This window comes from Hemibagrus wyckioides, linkage group LG20 (assembly GCF_019097595.1).
Source record: "Hemibagrus wyckioides isolate EC202008001 linkage group LG20, SWU_Hwy_1.0, whole genome shotgun sequence".
In the NCBI taxonomy this organism is placed as follows: Eukaryota; Metazoa; Chordata; class Actinopteri; order Siluriformes; family Bagridae; genus Hemibagrus; species Hemibagrus wyckioides.
In genome coordinates this window covers 4,669,677-4,692,393 of record NC_080729.1, presented here as the reverse complement: position 1 = coordinate 4,692,393, position 22,717 = coordinate 4,669,677, and the positions used below count along the sequence as shown (strand labels likewise).

The 22,717-nt window shown below is 37.7% G+C and overlaps 1 protein-coding gene across 1 annotated transcript; it reads right to left on the bottom strand.

The window, feature by feature from the left end:
• Window positions 1-6,906: 6,906 nt before the first annotated feature.
• On the bottom strand, window positions 6,907-19,743 carry igsf10 (immunoglobulin superfamily, member 10). Its single transcript, XM_058418638.1, has 7 exons — window positions 19,520-19,743; window positions 18,037-18,317; window positions 17,296-17,425; window positions 15,310-15,700; window positions 10,791-15,011; window positions 9,790-10,687; window positions 6,907-9,537 (listed from the first exon to the last, which is right to left on the bottom strand). Exons 2-7 carry the CDS (start codon window positions 18,237-18,239, stop codon window positions 7,623-7,625), a joined length of 7,758 nt encoding a protein of 2,585 aa, XP_058274621.1. The 5' UTR covers window positions 18,240-18,317; window positions 19,520-19,743; the 3' UTR covers window positions 6,907-7,622.
• Window positions 19,744-22,717: the final 2,974 nt, after the last annotated feature.

The following is a 22,717-nucleotide window of genomic DNA, read 5'->3' as shown; positions in this document are numbered from 1 at the left end:
AATTTAGCTCCCTGCCAGTACAAGGTTAAGAAGAAATGAAATAGGGGGCACAGCAAGCTGTCTCCCCTACCCAAAGGTATGATATAGGTTGTCTGTCTAGAGCAAGTAGGACAAAAGCCTTCAGTTCTCGTGGTTTTTTTAGCAAGGCTCATGGAACACATTATTGTCCATTTTTCCAGCAGTTAGGCCCCAACATCTGTAGTAAATTGTGGCTATGGTCTGGTCAGGGATGGTCAGGTGTACACTATGTACCAAGAGGCAATGTTTTTAGGATTAGGACACAGCGTTATGAGTCAAAGTCAGGCTGGATCATGAATCTCAGTTGTTTACCTTCCTGCTCGTCCACTAAGGTTCAAGATCTTTGTCACGTACACAGGTTTTCAACTTGCAGTGAAATGAAAACCCGACCACTCCTCATAAAGTGTGCATAAGCTAAATTTCTGAAACTAAGTTTAAAGAAGAATGAATAAAATAATATACTGTATACTTGTAGTAATGGTTCAGAGGGTACAAACGTGACAGAATGGAAATTGTTGTATTTAATGTGCAGGTGACTTGCATGTAGTACTAACAGTACTACAAGTGCAGTGTGCAGAAATACAGTGAAGTCTTTATGGGCAGTTTTTGGGATGAGGACACCGTGTTATCCTGGTCAGGGTCATGCTGGATTCAGAATCAAAGCCAGGAGTAGGATCCTGGTGTATCTGAGAATAGAAGCCTTTATTTGTCACATATACATTACAGCACAGCCAAATTCTTTCTTCACATATCCCAACTTGGAATGTCAGAGTGCAGGGATAACCATGGTACATCACCTCTGGAGCAGTGAGAGTTAAAAGCCTTGCTCAAGAGCCCAACAGTGGCACCATTCTGATCTTTCAATCAACAACCCAGAGCCTTAACCGCTGAAGCCACCACTGCCTACACAGCTTGACATTAACATGGACTAAATGTGTGGTTGGTATATTCCATGGTTGGGGCACCAGGTATAGTTAAATAAATGTTTGACATTTTATTTCACTTTTTAAACATGCTAGTTCTTGATACATAACATCACTTTGTCCAGTATCATGCTAACAAAGTTTCTGTAATACTAAGGTGCCTCTAGCTTGACAACCATCAACTTAATTCATATAGGAAAAGGGTACTTATGTTCAAAAATGTTTTTGTGAACTTCCTGCAGTTACATGTATCCACCACAGAGGTCTCCAAAGCTCTAAGAGATATGTACTGCTGCTTTAAGTCTTCCAGAAATGACTTCACTGTCTCTTCACATATGAACCCACTCTGTTCCCAGTATGATTTTATTGACGTTTCATTCTACAAATCATTACTCCAATAACGTGGTTCCAAGTGAGCTGGTGATTTATTTCACACACACACACACACACACACACACACACACACACACACACACACACACACACACACACACACACTTTCTCAGAGGAAACAGTTTGGAAATGTAGTCTCACTGGAATATGGTTTGATTCAGTTTCTTTTTTAGTGCCACATTTTCTAATTAAAGCAAAATGAGAAGCATATTGTAGAAACATCTAAAGAGCACGCCGTTTGAGTTATGTTGTTAATTAAATAAATTCTTTATTGTGCATTGCTGTGTTCATTTGTGTAATATGGCGTAGCGCTGAGGTTGTCACCTTGAAAATGTTGTTGTGGAGTGTGTGATGTTTGTGGTGCGGAATGTTCTGGACTCTGTTGCTGACCCAGTTTTGCACACAGCTGTGTGTTGGCGTTTGATTTTACAACCAAATGTATTTATCCACTGAGGTTAATTAATTCCTACATTAATGCATTTGCAGCCATCAGTATTGTGTGCTGTATAATCGACCAGAAGCATATCACTGTCCTCTATCTAAACTTTATGTAAGGAGTAAACCATTAAGGGACTTACTGTTATTGGAAAATAATCATAGCTGGGGTAGAGATTTATAACTCATATATCAACTATTATATTATATTATATTATATTATATTATATTATATTATATTATATTATATTATATTATATTATATATTTTTAATAAATTAATTAATTTGTTTATTTATTTAAATTAAATAAATAAATAAATTAATTAATTAAAATATATTTAAAACATATAATATAATATGATATTATATGATATGATATGATATGATATGATATGATATGATATGATATAATATAATATAATATAATATAATAGTTGATAATATAATACAATAATATAATATAGAGTTGATAATATAATACAACAGTTGATTTTAATTAAAGACCATCCATTTTTAGATGCATTTAGAGTATTGGAATGTTCCAAAAATAGTTCCTAGGTCCTGTTATCCTGTTACAACAGCTATAAACATTCCTTCTTTAACCAGCCTCACGTTTTTATTTTCCTTGCAGTTAATAAAAGAAAAGTAACACAGTTTGTCATGTTACACAAACTCCTCTATCATAAAGACCTTTTTGTTGCAGAAGACAACAAAACTGAGACTGAACAAGCACTGAACCTGGAGACTCCTTCCATACATGTTTAATAAACTCACATCAATCTACTCACATTCATTCATACATACATATATAACAACACTTTGTTTAAATAGGATTTTATGCTCAGATTACGTACAGCATCTGCCTTACAAGCTTATGAGCTGTTACTATAGAAACAACAATGTCTTCAACAATGCTAGCACTCAGGTCAGTGCTGCCGCAAACCGAAATTTAATCAGCACAACAGAAATGAAGCCTCTTCTAAATAATCTGCTGATTTTATTGCCTCAAAATTATACACGCCCACAAAGTGATGCCGCACTTTGCCATCGAGGGTAAACATGGTGAGAATGAGTAATTACCCATTAACACAAGCTTAAATCAACAGATTTATTATTCCTCTGCAGCCCTACACCATGTCCCACTGATGTTTTGAGTGCTCCTAGCGAATGAGGTCACCGGACGTGTGGAAATAAACTTGGATTTGTTGAGATTCTGTCGGTTTCATGACCTGCACTAGGTTTTTATTGCCCAAAAATTCCTTCTATGTTTGAACAAGAGCGTAAAATAGGACATCGGTCAGAGTATAACCTCATAACCCTTATCAGACACATAGTGTAGATATATATATATATATAACCTCTGTTTAAAACACATTCACACCATAGAAAACTTGTTTGTTTCATTTACTTCCTACACCTAAACTGAAAAACTTCCACTAAAGAAGCTATTTGGTTATTAAATGTTGGGTTAATGCTTTACACAGAAGCAACAAGACTTCTGAACATTTGTTTCTTGTTATGTGGAAGATAAAAATCACACACAGTAACCTCAGGTTCCTTTCCATAGCTACGTATTTATAGAATGTGTAAAAAGCCCCATGGCAGACATAGCAGTTCATCATAATTCAGTAGTGTGAAGTGTTAGAACCAAACATTTATCACATAAACCATATAGGCACTGAAAGTACTTAACCATTTATGGGTTTCAAAACTAAATAAGTTTTTTTTTTTTTTTTCAAAAAATGTAGGTTTTCAAAAAATTTAGGTTTAGGGGTGCAATGTATCTCTAGCTAACTCTGGATCTCTGGATAGCTACAACTTGTTAAAAGCATGACTTTCACCATGTGATTAAGTCACACATAGCTAGCAAGGCTAATGAAATCTAAATAGAATTCCAATGTTGCTTTTGGTGACATTATTGATTTTTAAAACTAAGGTGTCAAAGTATGTTTTTGGCTGCTTCCCAGAATTCAGCAACTGGCAAAATTCCAATGGGTTTCCGCAATCTGCCACTCAAGCACCTTTGAAGGCCATGAACTACTAATTAAGCCAACAGACAGCAATATTTGACCCTCCATTAAAATGGCTTTTAGGGACTAATATGAACCAGATGCACCAAGGTGCTTAAAGCATAAGCTAAGATCCATTCATTGAGTAACTACACAGTAGGGAATGGTGTTATTTCCCTGCCCACCCACTGCTATAACAACATGGTGCAGGCATGTATTCAGACCCTTCGCCCCGTGTCCCTAATGAACCATAACCACTCTACTGAGCTGCCTGGTTGGAGAATTAGAAACGTCAGCTCAGAGACAGGAAGCTTTTCCGGGCTCCAAAAGGAAAGGTGTGCTGTTGCATACTGTATTTAGTGTAAAATAAACAAAGTGTGCTCTATATTTAAAGGTCTGAGTTTGAACCCTGGGGGATGTAATAAGATGAGACTGATTTTGAAGTCTGGACTAATCAACCATGGGCCTCGGGGTGTCTGGGAAAGGTGCTGACCAGTTCATGTGGTTGAGCCAAGCTTCACCTGGAGCTCATTATACAGTGTGGAACTACATTAATCAAGGGAAGCAACTGCATATGTTTGATCTGAAAATGGTCAATGAAAAATACTTTGTGACACCTTTGGTTCGAATTTATGCTCCTAATTTCCAGTTTTGCGTTACTTTACATCCAGGGACGGGAAACCCTGTGATGGAAACAGAAAGATGAATCAATCCATTGTGGCTGTAGGACCGAAGTGCGGATTTTCAACCACAGTTGTGAAATTCCGGCATCAACGTAGCAGGCTGGGTGAAAAATATCCAAACGGGTTATAGTGATGGAATGCTGTGGGGATAATTCTACATAAATATTTCAACATGTTAATCAAGAGAGAGCTAAAATTAATGCTAGGCAAACAAATTTATTCTAACAAGCTTCACTTTACTTCACTAGTTTAGATTCATTGTTGATATTTAAGGATGAAGTACTCCTTAAAAAACAAGAAAAGATTATAATCACCTGATGGATGAATTACGTTTGTTTGGGGCAATTTAGCATAATCAACTGATCTCCCAGGGCAGGTGGAATACTGAGAGTAACAGTGTGTTTTAAATTTAAGTCAGATATTTTAGCACTACCTTCTTCTTCCTTTAAGTATGTCACATTAAACGGAATGACTGCTACCTTGTGTATATCATAAGACACTAGATTTGATTAAAGATATGATTAAAACCTAGAAATTCCTCAATATGCTACATAAAATATCAGCAGCATCATCTCATTCAATGAAGAGATTACAGAAGTGGCCTTGGTCAGTGTTTGTGGAAAACTCAGATATGGCAGGCCTTTGAGAGAGCCTCTGATGGAAATGGGCAAGCTTTATTTTTCCATTATTTTTCATGTGCTGTGTTGTAGCCAGCTGGAATCCCAAAAACGCTCATTCCAACTGGGGGAATCCACTGGCCAGATGTTACCCAATGCACAGCATGGATGGATTTGACATAAAACATAAACTAAAACATATTTTTAGTCTTTATTCATTTGACAAAAACTAAGTCAACCAACCAAAGCAAGAAAATCAGCTAATAAATACTGCTTGTTGCCAAGTTTTCACAACACTGATGTGACTTCTATACGACTTCCAAGTATGTAAGACTTATTTCTCAACTATATAAGTCTTAATTTGTTTGATTTAACTTATATCTTCTGTATTCAATTTTTTTGTTTTGCTCTAAGGAAAGCATAAGCTTTCCAAATGCAAGCTCATAAAGTCTGGCTAATTCAGCCCAGATGAGCTCATTTTAATGAGCCAAGCTAACGACATGTTTAACTTCCACCCTCCAGTGAAAGAAACCAACGCCAGTACAAATAATCTTGCATTTGTAACAAGGATATAATTAATATAGTACGCCATAGATTGTACTATCTATCTCTTTGCATGTAATAAAAAAAAGAAGAAAAGATTCTTTTAATGATAAAATCTTGGAAATCTCAGCAGCAGTCTTGTTTGGGCTTTGGGCTACTGATCAGAAGGTTGTAAGTTTATCTCTTAGGCAACTCTGTAAGTATGTAATTGAAAACTGTTCTTCATAAAAGCATTTACAAAATGAATAAATGCAGATAATATATATTTGAGGTAAGTTACAAACTTAACCTATCTATAGGCTTTGGTTACCAAGGATAACCAATGAAATCTTTCTGTACCGCATTGTAAATTAACAAAAGCTAGCAATCTGCCAGAAAGCTGTTTCTAGAAACTGAAGACCCAACAGCAGTTACCCATCATTGAGCTCAAACATAAATATCAGCACTAAAACCATGTTTTCTGACACAGTTTATGAGTGATTTGCTTTTCTAGGCAGGATTACATAACTTACCCCAAATTACTGTTTGTTACACAATATACTTTGCCAAACCACCTAATACCACTTGATTGTTCTTGAGCATATGCTAGCAGTTTCTCTGGCTTACAAATCAAGTCCACATTCCAGTGTTTATGGAAAAGACCTTCTTCAGCTTGACTTACGTATATAATGGAAGATGTTTTGTCTGAAAACAAGAAAAAACTGAAATTTATAATGCCCATTCAGAGTTCAATAACTTTCGATGAACTGTTGAAGAGTTAATAAAACGAAGGCTGGAGATGGGATAATGTGCTGTATAAAATAATGCCTGGTAGACATTTGTGTGAGAATTTGTGCCAATTAATGTAGTAATATATATATAAAAAAAGACAATAATGCTAACAGATTTTGTTTGTAAAATATTAAAAATCACCAATTCTGTACCATTAGCAATTTGGAAAATTATTTTAAATCCTAACTTAAAAGTCTCTGAAGGGCTAAAATTACTTGAATTCTAAGTTTTAAAGTGTATTTCAATACCCTTTCCGTACCCTTAATATGTAGAAATTGGTATTGTCCACCTTCCATTTGTTGCCCCTATATATACAGTATATATATATATATATATATATATATATATATATATATATATATATATATATATATATATATATATATATATATATATAATATATATTACTGAAAACAAAAATAGGATTGATTCTACAAACACTGACATTTCACAAAAAAAATTTAAAATGAAGTGAAATATTAATGAAATATTTTATAATGTATAAAAGCCACATAAATATTAAACACAGATATAAGTATTTCAGAAAAGAATTCAAAAGCCATTTATATAGTGACAAACACTATTGTTTCTTTTGTAAAAATATAACAATGAGACCACTATACGTGTATACTGATCTATACTATCAATCACATAAAAACTGTGATATTTTTCAAAATATATTAATTCAGTCTTAAAATGTTGTAACTTGCAAATATTTTACATCAACATAAACTGTACTACAAAATATATTGAAAAGAAAAATAGGTGATTGATGTCAGCTGCTCACTAGATTACTTATTACATGGGCAGTAAAAGTTTAGAAAGCAGTGAAATCTCATACATAGCAATCTCCTACAGCTCTGCATGTATTAGAACTTGTGATTAGTGCCACATATCGTTTCAACATAAAACTACTTGGTTGTAAAGTATTTCTTTGACTGCAGAATTCAGGGCCTTGTTGCAAATTCATGTCAACGTTCATGCCAAATAGCAGATCGGTGTAGTCTATTTAATACATCCATCTTTCTCCATCTTTCTTGGTATAGCACCCATGTGAATCTTAGAGTGATATATGGTTAAATAAATGTAAAACATTTACTACTGATAGCTCTCTAAATTTAGGATTATGCCACAACAGCACTTAATAAACAGAGGAATTTTTGGAAGCATTAGTGTCTGACAACTGTCTTAAAGATTTAAAGAGGACTGATTTATGTTTATTGGCTCTTTTAAATAACCGTCAGATATGTGACTCGGGTGACTGTTCCAAGATGATTAGTTGCTAAGCACTTATAAGCACCAGAGTCAGCTCTTGTTGGCTTCTGAATAATAAGTGTGCCTGAAGGATGGAGTAGCTCACTGCCTGTAGAACGTCCCTTTCCAGCTGTAGAGAGAACTGATCGGTCAGGTAGTTCCCAGGTGATTTCTGGTTTTGGTAATCCAACAGCAACGCAGGTTAGTTGCACTGGAGTGCCTGTTGTTGTCCTTATGTTTGGTGGGGGTCCATTAGCGATGCGGGGTATGTAGGCAACTATGATGACAGGCACAGTTAGAAGTGCATCCCCTACATTATTCTTTGCACGGCACATGTAAGTCCCACGGTCGTGTAAATTGGTCTGATGGATGACCAGTGTACCATTGTCCATTAGCTGGTAGCGACCAGTGATCTGAGTACGGCTTAAGACATGACCTCCTGGCATTGTCCAAAGGATGCTGGGACGAGGGCTTCCATCAGCCAAACAGTGGAGGAACAGGGGTTCTCCAGACATGCTGCGAATAACCCCTCTCGGACGTGTCAGAATGTAAGGCTTTTGTCCAACATCTAGAATAATTAGTTTCTCAATGTATCCCACCTTGTTCTTTGCAGCACAGCGATACTTGCCTGCATCCCCTTTATTTGGATTATGTATGATAAATGTGCCATCACTGCCCACTTGATGTTGAGATCCTATATTATGCCCTCCAATCAACTGGGTACCATTGGGTAAAGTCCAGATCATATCTGGAGGTGGGTTTCCATCAGCAGAACAGTTAAGTACTGTAGTTTTCCCTAGTCGGGTCACCAACCTCTCATTAAAGGGGTTTTTGAAGATAGGCCTCATAAGTTGGTTGGTAACCTCCAGGTGTATTACCAAGACAGCTTCACCCCCATCATTCCTTGCCATACAGATAAACTCAGCGGTATCTGTAGGTCTAACATTGCGTATTTCTAAAGTCCCATTGTAGTGGACATTAATTCTGCTCCCGTAGTAAGGAGCTGTAAGAAAGATATTGTCTGGCATTATCCATGTGATCTTTGGAGGAGGGTCTCCTTCTACCTTGCAGTCTATGAACTTCCTAGAATATTTTACTGCTGTATCCTTAACAACTGTCCTGTTCTGGTAATAGCCATTGATGATGGGTGGATTTCCATCCATTTCCAACTTGTATACTTTGCTCTCATCCCCTGCAGCATTGCGAGCTATACAAACATATTCTCCAGCATCAGCTAATTTTACATTGCGGATATCAAGAGATCCATTGACATGCATCAAATATCGTTCATTTGATGCAGCAATCATGTCACTCGATGGTAGCATCCACAGAATCTTTGGTTTGGGTTCCCCTATGGCCTCACAGTCAAAGCGGATGTTCCCTCCTGGCTTGACTTTGGCATAAGTGAGGGGTGAGGGGCGTATACGAGGTGCTGCACTCACAACAGTGATGTGAACGTGCATTTCATCCTTGCCTAAGGTGTTCTCTGCATAACATGTATAGTCACCTTCTTCATCCATCCCCACCCTATTCAGGTAAAGAGTTCCATTATCAAACAATATATAACGTTTAGATCTACTTCTTATTCCTCCATCAGCTTGAAGAGCATTGTTGACCAGTGTGCCATCTGGCAAGCCCCATGAAATCTCTGGTACAGGGGCACCAGAAGCCTTGCAGTCTACCTTTAGTTCCTTGCCATATGGTACCTGTTTCTTCCCAGCAAACTTGGGTTCAATCTTAGCTGGCTTCATGGGCACAGAGACTTTCATTAATTGTAGATCATCTCCAGCACTGCTGCGTGCAACACAAAGGTAGTCTCCAGCATCCTTATCACTAACTGAGTCAATGACAAGCGTGCCATTCTCCAAAACCTGGATACGACTGCCCATTCTGCAATAAAGAAAGTGAGATTTTGTTAAGCCAATAAGAAACCTGCTTTAGAACCTAATCTATCACCATGGACTCTAGTCTTCCTATACACTTCCTATACTATACACCACAGCCAATGGAAAAAAGATTTGTAAGGAAGAGAGTGGTGCATTTAGATGATATAGAAGAACAAACAGCGATGAGAGTGCTACAACTAATAGTTCCAAGTCTTTCACCTTCTGAATTAAGATATTTGATAAAAGGGTCAATTACCTGTGCCACTGGTCCACAAGGGCTTTGGATGGAAGTCTCCAAATAATTTGGGGTTTGGGAATGCCAGTTGCAGTGCAGTTCAGACGAAGTTGGCTGCCATATGCCAGTTCAGTCCTCCTGCCAGATGTTTCAATAATTTCGGGGGCAATTTCTATTTTTTCAACCGATAGTGTGACCACTCGGCGCTCAGATCCTGTGGAACTAGTTGCAATGCATTCATATTTTCCACTGTCAGAGACACCCAGGTTTTTCAAGTGAAGGGTGCCATTAGGAAATGAGTACACTCTGGAGCTAGTGTGAAGTGGCAATACAACTATCCCATCCATCAAAACCCAGTGTGTTGTGGGTTGAGGGTCTCCTTGTGCTGTACAGGGCATCCATACACTCTGACCAACATCAGCCTTCACCAGCTGCCGTTTTTCTTCCAAAATGTCAGGGGGAGCTGCCACCACCTGAAGACGCACGGTTGCTGTATCTATACCAGCTGGGTTACTTGCAATGCACTTATAATGTCCTCGATCATATACTGATACCTGTTGGATGACCAGAGTACCTTCTCGTGTAACCGTTACTCTGCCATGACCATTGTTTTGACCTCTAACTTGAGTGCGGTTTGCTAGAATCCATGAAACAACCGGCACTGGTCTTCCTTCTGTTTTGCATTTCATCTCAACTGTTTCACCAGAATGGGCTTTGATATCTCGAACCTTTGCTTCCAATATCTGGGAAGGATAAGCCACCACTGACAGCATGACAGTGAGTTTGTCAGACCCATAAGTATTCTCAGCCAGACAAATGTATTGTCCTTGGTCTTTGACATTTGCATTCTGGATCAACAATGTTCCATTCCCGAACACCTCAAATTTACCCATTTTTCCTTTAATGGTCAATGTAGTCCCTAAAATAAGAACAGAGGAATATAAAATCAAACAAATAAAACAAATGCATAACAACTCAATTTTTATAAAATGGAAATTTGCAAACGTTCCGAATTTGGGTACCTGTATATGGGGAGAATCGTTTCCAGCTGATGCTAGGTTCAGGGTTACCTGAAACCTCACAAGGAAGGAAAGCATCAGAGTTTGATTCAACTGTAAAACTGGCTGCATGTCCACCAATGATTCTTGGCTTAGATGTTATATCATTTGTAGATGATTCAAATGCATTGGTAGTTGATGATATAGTGTCATACACAGTGGTGTGATCATAAGTATTTGGAATTTGTTTAGAGATATTTTTGCTGGATGGAAATGAAGTAAGCTTATTGTTTTCTTCTGCTGTCACAACAGTTACTGCATCAAAGATAAGTGTCCTCTCAGTACTAGTCCTCTTTTTAGATCCATCTCTTTTAGTGTCTGGCAAAGCAGTTGTTTGTTGTTCCAGAAGGTCTTGGTTTTTGTTCATAGGTCTCTGAGTTTGATACCTTCCCCCACCTCTTTGTGATGGGATTCTTTTATTTGAGTTCATTCTTGCTTTGGATTTCTGTTTTTTTGACTTCTGGGTGATGTAAGGCATTGCTGTATTAGTTGTATAAGAAAAGCTTGCTGTAGGTGAAAGTTCACCTGTAATAGAATGAGTTTTTGGGAAAGTGGTTGGTTTGGATTTGGTTCTCCACTCTTCATTGTCAAAATCTATTATGTCAGATGATGTGTGAATAGTGGATTTTGCAACCTCTGTCGTAGGTATATACAAGGGCTTGGTTAGTTTTGAGGTTGGTTGTTGAGTGGTGGTTTCAAATGTAGCAGATTTGGTTGTTGGAGATAGTGTGGTATATTTTTTAAGTGGCCGTCTTCCTCTGAAACGTCGTCTGTGGGAATTTGGCTTTCGGATTTGTGAAGATGTACCAGCAAATCCCCCAGACCCTCCAGAGTAAGACCCTGAGAACTCAGCTGTATCTTCCTTGTATGTTTTCTTTGTTAGGGATGGTGGAATTGGTGCAATGTGAGCTGTAGCTGTAAATACCCTGGATCCATACGTAGGTGTAGATACTGGCTTGTACATAGCTGTTGGTTTGTGATACTTGCTAGATGGACTGGCAGTTGTAAATAAAGTGATGACTTTATAAGAATTCTGTGATTCTGCAAATTTTGACAAACTTGTTTTGTTATGAGGGGATATGCCCAAATTGCCTTGATTTCCTTGTGTAACGGGAGGTATGGCAGCCATTGGTGCTGGCATTGACTCAGCTGTAGGTAGGGCAGTTAAAACCCTTGATGGTGCAGTTGTGGTCATGGTTCTGACCGTTGTGCTCTTTATTATTATTGATGGTTTAGATGGTTTTCTTAGTCTCTTGAGAATTTCTCGCTGACCCTGTTTGCTTCCAAAGAATCTGTGCCATGGTATCTTTCCCTGTATGACTTTAGAAGCCTTAGTTGTCGTTGTAGTTGCAACAGCGGTTGAAACGTCTTTCTTTGGATCTTTTGTAGGTTTTTGCTCATGGACATTTGTAGATTGAATATATTCGGTGTAACTATCTGACTTCGATTGTCCTGCACTTATAAATGTAGTGGACTTTGGGGGTATCGTTGATGAAGTAATAAACGGGGTACTCAGGGTTGTTGTAATGAGTTTTTCCATTTTTCCCACAGAAGAGGTCAGCACTTGAGATGTGACAGCTGAATCTTCTGTGTTGGTTTTTAGAGTTGGCATTCTACCTTTCACGTTATCCAAATTTGTGGTCAGTTCCACTGTGTATGGAACAGTGGAGTTAATCTCATACTCTACAGATGGTCTTTTGAGCTTATCTAGTAAGGACTGTATATCTGTAATCTTGTTCGGACGAATAATTCTGCGCCTGCTGAAAAAATTCCGTCTCTTTCCTGGTCGCTTTTTATTAGGAGGAATAATTTGGATTTGCTGGTGGGAGATGATGGTAGATCCAGGAGGCAGATGCGGAGACTTGATTTTTTGAGTAGTATGAAACGTGATCTCATCTTGTTCTCTTTCTGTCGTAGTGATTGCTGTAAAAGTGGTTTGACTCTCAGGGTCTGTAGACGTGTGTACTACTGGGTTTACCCTTTGTGTTGGTCGATCCAGCACTGGCGTCACATTAGGGCCCTGTAATTTGATATTTGGCAATACCTCAGTTACAGTCTCTGGCATATCACCAGAAAACTGCAGTTCTGTTTCATCCATGGTCTCAGTAACTGTAAATTTCATGGTAAATGGTTGCAGAGGTTTATTTGTGCTTCTTTCAGAAATGTAGGCTTTGCTGCTACTAGGACCAACTTCATAATCTTGGGTGGTTATTAAAGGTGTTGTCTCATCATTTTGAAATTCATAATTGCTAAGAGTAACACTTGGCACCATTGGGCTGGCATCTGTGTAAGAGTAGGAACCTGTTGTGATTGTTCTCATGTTTTCTGTTGTTGCTCTAACATTGCTTAAATCATCACTTAGTACCTCTGTGATTTCAGTAGCCTTATTTTGATCATGTTCTAGCAGGTGATATGTGGTCATAAAACTACCATCAGTATTTTCTGGATTTTCTGTACTTGATATTGCTTGATCTGGCAAGGAAACCTCATCTTCAAACACAGCATTTCCTGAACCCGTCTCATCATCAACAGAAAGATCAACATTAGCTTGGGATTTATCTGATAGGTTTATACTTCCATCTTTCCCTGATTTTTTGTTTTGAGTTCTCTTGATATAATCTGCTAATCTCTCAGGGTCTACTCTCCTGTATGCTTTGTCAAACACCCTTCTAGACCAGCCAGTGTGTCTGTTACCTCCCCTTCTATTTGTTACTCCATGGCGAAGTGAGGGCCGGAGCCTGGGGTATGGTCTATCTGAAGTAATTGTCCTCGATTCCTGGTTAATTCTACTAGAAAACCCTTCACTGTAAAGTATTTGGCTATTTTCTGTACTTTCCTCTACATCATCACCAGAGCCATCTATGTTGGTCAGTGGAACAACTTTTGATCGATCATCAGAAACAGTTACTAGGGAGGCTAATAAATCCACCCCAAGAAGGTTAGCAGCTAGGCATCTGTAAAAACCCCTGTCTCTCTCAGTCAGTGGATGTACTGCTAAAGTACCATTTGGGTAGAGTTTCTTGTTTCCAAAAGGCCGGTCCACAACTGTGTGGTCTGGTAGTATCCATTGAATAGAGGCTTGTGGAGTACCATTTGTTTCACAGTCAAGAACTAAGCTCCCTCCCAATGTTCGGGAATGCTGAACACCGTTGGCCTCCTCCTCCTCTACATCTGGGGACAGTACAGTAACCCTAAAAGAAAGTACATCTGCGTCTAGATAATTAGTGGCAATGCAGTGGTAAATACCGGAATCTGAGCTATCTGCTGCTCGTAACGTAAGCTTCCCGTTGTCTAATATAACTATCCTCCGGTCCTCACTGCTATATGGTGCACGCACCTTTATTCCATCTGGTAATATCCACTCTATGGAGGGTTTGGGATCACCATAAGTCTCACAGTTCAGTTCAGCCACGCCACCAGAAAGTACTGAAAACTCTGTCTTGGTCTGGTTATCCTTTTTGATCATTGTCCAGCTGAATCGGTCTCTCCTCACTTTATTGCTTTCAATATTTATTTCAATATTGGAGAAATACTTTACATGGAGTGTTGAATACGTGGTGGTAGTAAGGTCCAGCTGTAGGTTAATGGTACCCTGAAGTAACCATGCAGGATTTGCCTTAATTTCTGCCTCAATCTCTGTGAAAATTTCATTCAGCTCAGGATCAGACGTTCTTGCTTGCTTGTAGTTGTAGATCATTTCTGGTGACATAGTGAGAAGTAACTCCCTCTCAAGTCTCATTGGGGAATCACTGTAAGAGGCCAAGATGCCCCAAAGCTGATGAATGTGATCATAATCAATATTACAAACAAGCGACGTAGACACAGTTGCACTCAGTGTTGTAACATCGTCACCTATTACTCCTTTGGTTACATTCAAGTTGTCCAAACCCCCTGGCCTCTGTACAACACAGGTGACGCTGGCATTATTGTTAAACTGGTCTGTGATTTTCATTTCCATCATCCCTATTGGAGCTATAAAGTCTTTGGGAAGAACTGGGGTGTAGCTGTTCTCCTCCATTGTGATATTTCTCTGTTTCAAATGGGAATGAATCCATGGCTTAGAACATGTGTAGGCTTGACTTGACAGATAAATAATATTACTGCCTCTGGAGGTAAGTGGCGAGGCACACATGGGGCACACCTGTTCTACAAAAAGCTTTCTGTCTCTTTTGCATTTCAGGACACCTGTAAAACAAAACTGATGTTTTAGGCAGAAGCAACAAGGTGAGAACAAGTAATAGTTACAATTTCTACAGAAATTTGCATTCTTCTCTGTAAAAGCCTTGGACACTTTGTGTGTGCTGAAGGTCTACTTTAGCAAAAACATATGATTAGGAAACATTAAAAACAATGTTCTTGTTATGTTGTCACTTGCCTTGCAGCTAATCATAAGTGGAAGTCAATATTTTGTGTGCAATCGGCTAGATTCATAAGTTCAATATATACAGCAGTGATTGGAAGGAAAAGGCTCTGTCAACCATACCTGGATTCCTTTCCATCCATGCTGCAAGCCAGTCCATTCGACAATCACATGACCAAGGGTTTCCACTGAGAAAGAGATTCTCTAGCTGGTAGCAACCAGTGAACACTGTAGCAGGTAGAGTGGTCAGTGCATTCTCTGAGAGATATATCGTCTTGATAGATGAATATTTGAATATCTGGTTGTATCTCAGAGTTATAAACGTATCTGGATGAAGCTGCTGGAGTATGTTGCCTTCGAGGTTGACTAACTGTAGCGAGGTGAGACCGTAGAAAGCTTCTGGATGGATGAATTCGATGGTATTGTGGTCCATATAGAGACGCAACAAATTCTCCAGGCCTTGAAATGTATCTTTGCGCAGCTCTTTGATTCTATTGTAACTCATTTTTAATACCTAAGGAGGCAAAGTCATCAAGAAACTCTCATTAAGCACTTAAACTGTATAGTGCACATGACAACTGACAAACTGATGACAAGACATGTTATGTCAGTATATACATGTATTGAGGGTTCAGTTATGCAGGTAGTTATGTTGTTTTTCTGCACATGCCATTCAGATGCAGTGCAAATTACCTCTACGAATTTCATACCTCTGAGATTTTCAGAAAAGAGGTTGCCAGGAAAAAAAAAATCAGTGAGAATATGAATATGAATAGAATATAGAACATATGGATGTTGTATACAACATCGAAACAAAAAACAGCAAGGGGTAATCTAAAAATGAAATAATAATACCGTGATATGAGAAGATGAAAAGCCTTAATATAAAGGAAAAAACTAGCAGAAGATTAGCATATTCCCAATTTATTGCTGCATGAATAGTAATCAAATTAATCAGTGTAATTTTGGTTCAATTTAACAGTATGGCTCTTAAGCTGTAAATGTGCTGCCTTGCTTACAGCTCACTTGAAGTTAACTCCTACATTTACAGTCCTGGTGTGTTAAATTTTCACATTATTTTTATTTTTAACTTTATAGTACTCAAGGGAAAATCATTTTCTTTGGTTTTCAAAACACTAACTGAGCAAAAGCTTAATCTCCAGTAAGGCAGAATATTTAATCTTCTGTATATAAGCATACTGACTTATTCTTTATCTTACTCTTTTAATCATATTATGTATAATCACAAACATTGGCATGCTTGCTCCTCTTTAACGTACTGGTCCATTCTAGCCGCGGGTCTGCACCGTTTGTTACTTGTTTCGAGGTCTTGCACATGTTTCTTGCATTAGTAAGCTGCAGTTTATTTATGCTTGTGGGGCATCAGTATGGGTTTTGTGGTTGGAGATTATTTGAAATTTTACCTCGACTGACTTACATGAAAAAATACAAACGTGAAACGTCAAGTTTGGCCGGGATTCACAGTCTTTTCTCGGGCATTATATCGCACAGTAGAATGCCTTTGACATTTCTGCGGCATTTTGTTGGTGCTTTCATCCAAGTCTTGTGTTTACCTATGTTTTGGTCTTTGATTATGAGCCATCATTACTCTATTTACATATGTTTTGACTTTTGTTTCTTGTTAAAATGCAGATTTTTGGAAAAAAGCATCCTGAAATACTGTCCAGTACGCTCTAATCAGTACTTTAGCACCAGCACAACGTTCCTAATTGCAGTATCATAGTATGGTATATGACATACAGTATACTATAGTACTCTGTAACAACAGTTCACAATTTTTTTCAGTTGAAGCCCTTTACACAACTCCGGGACTGTATTCCATTAATTATATTTTTTAATTTAGAATTAATGACTCATCCTTTCATCTATCATCTGTTTCATTTTAGCATCTGACCATCATTCAACCCACTTGTTTTGTTTTGGAAACAAACAACCTGAGGTCCAAGTGTTTTGTTCCAGTGCAAAGATTTATTTCTGCTTGTCTTCGCAATGTGTCGTGAACCGAACAGCTGAAGCGCATATGCACACATCCCGAGCATCAGCATTTCAGCACATCCAAACCGGACGAGTTTAAAAAAGGTCATTTACCTGCAGAGCCTTAAGGTCGCTGAACGCCCGGTCCTCAATCGTTTGGATGGTGTTACTGTGCAGCATTAACAACTCCAAGCTTTTCAGACCTGACAGTTCGTGTTCCTTTAGGATTGTTAGACTGTTGTAGCTAAAAAGAGAAAAAAATAAGAAGGATTATTAGCTGGAATATGCATGTTCTGCATGTAAACACGGACCTTTACTTTTCGATGGAAGCTGAAAGTGGGGATTCAGTGAGATGGAGTAGAACACAACACATGTGCAAGTGTGAATGAGTGACTGCGTGTGTTTGTATATCTTGAAACAAAATGTGAAAATGGTCAGATATTCCATTGTCCTGGCCAACTTTAAATTAAATAAACAAATAAATAAAATAAATTCAAATACAGTAACAAACTAACAAAAAAAAAAACAAAAAAAAAAAGAAAAATTAAATAAAATTAAAGTAAATAAAATAAATAAATGAATAAATAAATAAATATATAAAATAAAACAAAATAAAACAAAATAAAATTACATTATAAATAAATAAATAAATAAATAAATAAATAAATAAATAAATAAATTAATTAATTAATTAATTAATTAATTAATTAATAAATAAATTAAAGTAAATAAAATAAAATAAATGAGTTTTTTTCCTTTAGGTGACTAAGGTAAAGATTAGAGTTAGCAATAGTTAGCCTGTGTGTGTGTGTGTGTGTGTGTGTGTGAGAGAGAGAGAGAGAGAGCTCGTCTTACCCCAGGTTAATTCTTTTCACATCTGGCTGAACCGCGCTGGGCATCATGCTCAGCGACCTAAACGTGCAGTGCACCTCAGTGGGAACGTGGCACACGCACGGCGCAGGGCACGCGCTGCTCCCGCACCGTGCCTCCAGCAGAAACAGCACGAGCGCCAAGAATCCAGCGCGCAGGTAGCGCGAGCCTCCGCGGAGAGCGTGCATCTTGGACACGACACGGACGCGCGTCTCGCATGCAGTCCTTTTTAAATGCTGCAGCTTCGCGCGTCCATCAGTGCAGAGCTGTAGGTGGAGAAGCAATGTCATCCCCCCGCAATAAAAACCCGCATGTGGCATTCAAATGATGTTCGTGCTGAACAATTTGCTGGCGTTCTTCACGCGTCAAAATAGATAACTGTTCAAAACATCAGACCAAGAAGATGAAAAAGAAGAAGAGGATGAAAGAAAAAAAAAACTTTGTCTTTCTCAAACCATCCTTTTAGACTCTAACAGAAAACCACAAAACTTATATCTGATACCTGAATAATTACGTGATGCACACGTGAAACCTACACATTTCATACCCCCCCCCATGAGGGTACTACTATTCAAATATCATATCTGATTCTTTTCACATGATTCATTTAAATTTCACATGCGATTCTTTTCACATATGACTATATTCAAATGATTCATTTGATTTCACATGACTCTTTTCACACGATTCATTTAATTTCACATGCGATTCTTTTCACACGATTCGTTTAATTTAACAAGCGATTCTTTTCACATGATTCATTTGTTTTCACCTAGGACTCTTTTCACATGATCCGTTTCATTTCAGATCTGATTCTTTCCACGCTTCATATATTTTTCACTTGTGATTCATTTCATACGACTGATTTGTTTGCACATATGACTCAAATGATTCATTTTATTCCAAACATGATTCATGCATTTTCCCTCGTGATTCATTTCATATGATTCATTTGCTTTCATAAGTGATTCACAAAATTCTTTTAATTCCACATACGAGTCACCTTGGATTCAGTCCACACAATTCACCTATTTTTCACATGTGATTCTTTTCTGATGATCTTCACTTGTTTTGATTTGTCACTTGATTCATATCTAATTCATATGATAACTTTCACAGATTCCTATTCACTCGTGTGCTGATTCTCACATGCTTTCGCAGTTTATGAACTTACCTGTGCTGTTTGAATTTACTGGTGAAATAAGAATTGGCTAAGAAAATGTAGTATTGTCAGAGCAGCATTCGTTTGGAATGAAGAAAAAAGTTTAGAAGAAAACAGAAATAACACTAAACAGGAATTGTACAGAGAAAGACAGAGAGAAAGCAATCACTGCAGTCACGACTGTTTATATAAAGGCAACACACACACACACACACACATTTCCTGATACCACTGATTTCACTAAAATGAGCCCAAAAAGTACAAATACCAGCTAGATCTGATGGATGTGAGATGTCAGAAACTTACCCACTGCACCAACTTTCCAGGAAATTCTTGCAACTTCAGAACAACATTAAGTTCAAGATAAGTTTATGAAATAAAGTAATCCAGATTGGGGGAAAAACAAAACAATTAATCCATGTGATTATTAAGCTGTGTATCCACCAAGTTTCTTCCAAGAAATCCTAGTTCCAAAATTCCATCCAGAGAAAGACTGGATGTAAGAGGAGGCTTTCTGTGTCTCAGGTAGACTGTGTGTGTGTGTGTGTGTGTGTGTGTGAAGCTGCTCTCATCCACTACGTTTTCATTCCTCCCTGTCAGACAGAAGGTGGGGGTAGAGGGTGGGTTGGGGGATTTGGGGGGGGGGCAGTCATGTTAGATCAGGTTAGACCTCAAACAGACTTACTAAGGTGGAAACTGAGCCAATAATGTGGCTTGTATTGTAAGGAAAATTACTCCAAAAACTTCTAAAAAATTCTAAAAACATAGTAACCTTGTGATTGGGGTGAGATGTGAAGCGCCACCCAGAAATCCAAAACATTAGAACTGAAGTATATTTTATGTCTGAATCTGTGCTTTTGTTTATTTTAATAATGGGACTACTGGCTCAGCACTATTTTAAGGTGGAATTGTGAAGAGAACAATACTTCTCTGCTCTCTCTACTCTCTCTCTTTCCTTCTCTTTACTTTTCTTTATTGTTTCTGATGGGATTCCCCCCCCCCCTTTTCATTGATCCTAAAGCAAATGACAGTAGGGATGTAACTGAAAAGGAAGTCTTACAGATAATAATACTAATAGAAGGAGTGCTATTAAAAAATTGTCATGCAAAGGGGCGGGGTTTACTTTCAGATGAAGCTTGTTGGAGTCGTGTTAATTGCATGGTTAATTGCAGGACTGAAAAACTAGTTTATCTGAGATTAAACTTAATGAGGTAACTGAGGTTGAAGATATGCTAACACACCAGGCTGGTATTTCTAACATTGGCCTTTTTTCCTCGAAGATTTTCCAGTGGTTCTTGGAGCAAAGTGGTAGAGTTCAATTATTTAAAAAAAAAAAAAATCCTGTTTAGACCATGACCACTTTGTGTTTAAATCCAAGTATATTTAATCTTTGGTGGCCTAAAATAGATAAAGTTTTCGTATCTAGACATTTCAGCAAATCCTTATTTTATCAGGTACACCATGACTATAATAAACCCAAACAGCACAGGTAACGTAATAACAGCTATAAAAGCAAATGTGTTTGTTTCTAAATCAGTACCAGTTACTAATTTGGACCAGCAAGCACCAGAAACCTAAGCATCAGCATGTGAGATTGAAGCACACCTCACTCCTTCTCTGTATTCAAAGCCGTAGCGGACATTCTTTTAAAATGATGCTCAGCAGGGATGCTGTGAAAATACTTTGAACCGTTTCAAAGTGTTCATCACTGGTGGAAACAGTCCTGCATGTTTATTAACCAGTGATGGATTACTACCTGCCAGGGACTCAGAAACAGATGTGTGTGTGTGTGTGTTTAGATCATGGTGGAGTGATGATAGGTAGTGCTGTGTTGCAACTGTGTCTTGCTGAGGTGTTGTTTCTGATCCAGAGATTTCAAATATATATATATATATATATATATATATATATATATATATATATATATATATAATTTTTTTTTTTTACAGATATTTTAAGAAAAGCTAGTTCTTGAACTGAACCCTCATCATGGTCTTCTCACCAATTTAGTCTTCATCTTGTTTTGGTCTTCACCAAGTCCTGAAATATGTATGTAGCACCGGGGCCCTGGAGAAATTATGAGTTATTTCATTTCACTGTGAACTGCGTCAGCTATATATGGTTGAAATGACAATAAAAAAACTTCTTGACTTGGCATCTCTTAATCAGCATTATTCTTTATTAACACGGACATTCCATCTACACTAAATAAACACAGCAGTTGGTTGACTTTGTAAAGAAAAAACTGTGATGTCTCAAAAAATAGTAAAGTCTTGGGTGGTATGGGTTTCAGTATTTTCTTAGTGTTGGGTCGGTATGGGATTTGGGTTTGTCCTAGTTGTGATTGGTATAGGTTTAGGTTGGTATGGGTCTACTCTTGTAGATATAGGTCTTGATCTTGGAGGTGTATTGGTTTGCTGTCCGTTGGTATAGGTCTTGGTCTTATCCTGGTTTCTGTTGGTTAAAATATCTTTATTTGTCACATATACATTCTTTCTTTCTTTACATATCACATCCTTGGGGGTTGGGGTCAGAGCACAGGGCCAGCTATGATGCAGCATCTGTGGAGCAGGGAGTGTTGGGGGCTTTACTCAACACATCTTGTTTTGGACTTTATTCAGTCTTATATATATATATATATATATATATATATATATATATATATATATATATATATATATATATATATATATTATTTAGTTTGTGCGGATCGCTACCTCTGACTACTCCAATCATCCAATCAAAGGACGGGAAATTGCTGACATAATTGTATGCCTGCTAGATGGCCCCAGTGATGCCAACTCAAAATCTGATTGGTTAATGTAACAATTTCATTGCCACTTATTTTAAGCCTGATTCTGAAGGCCTGGCAATACATGATGTCAGCCACTGGCTGAAATATGATTGGATAAATACTCTTATCATAAATATACACTACTGGAAGCAGCGCAACCGAGAAAAAAGCTATGAAATGTAGAGAATAGACTATTGGGAATCATTTAATACACATTCATGGAAAAATATATTAAATATATTAAAATGATCACTGCTGTTTAGGCCAGCCCACCACTGTAGAAATGGCATCCACATCTTTTAACAGATTTATTGATATTTTTACATATTTAATTGTCATGGAAAAATAAATACAAATCCTTAAATACAAAGACACAAGAAAGGGAATTAATACAAACCTCACCACTGATTCATATGAGTCAAATGCGTTTATTTTTTAAATTTTTTTAAATCTATCAACACTTTTATTGAGCACAAGAAACACATCTAACAATTTGTGAACAAAGGACAAAGTCTTTCTGGTTTATTTTGATGCTTAGCTAAAAGATATTATTATGATTCAGTTCTCCAATTAAGGTTTCAGTTTAGCAACTCATTGTGGCCTGCTGAAATGGCAGCCACATACACGTCTAAATTAGGTTTTATTGAAGACATTCCGAGGCATTCTCTTTTAGTAAAGCACTGCTGAAATACAGCCAGGGGGAAAAAATA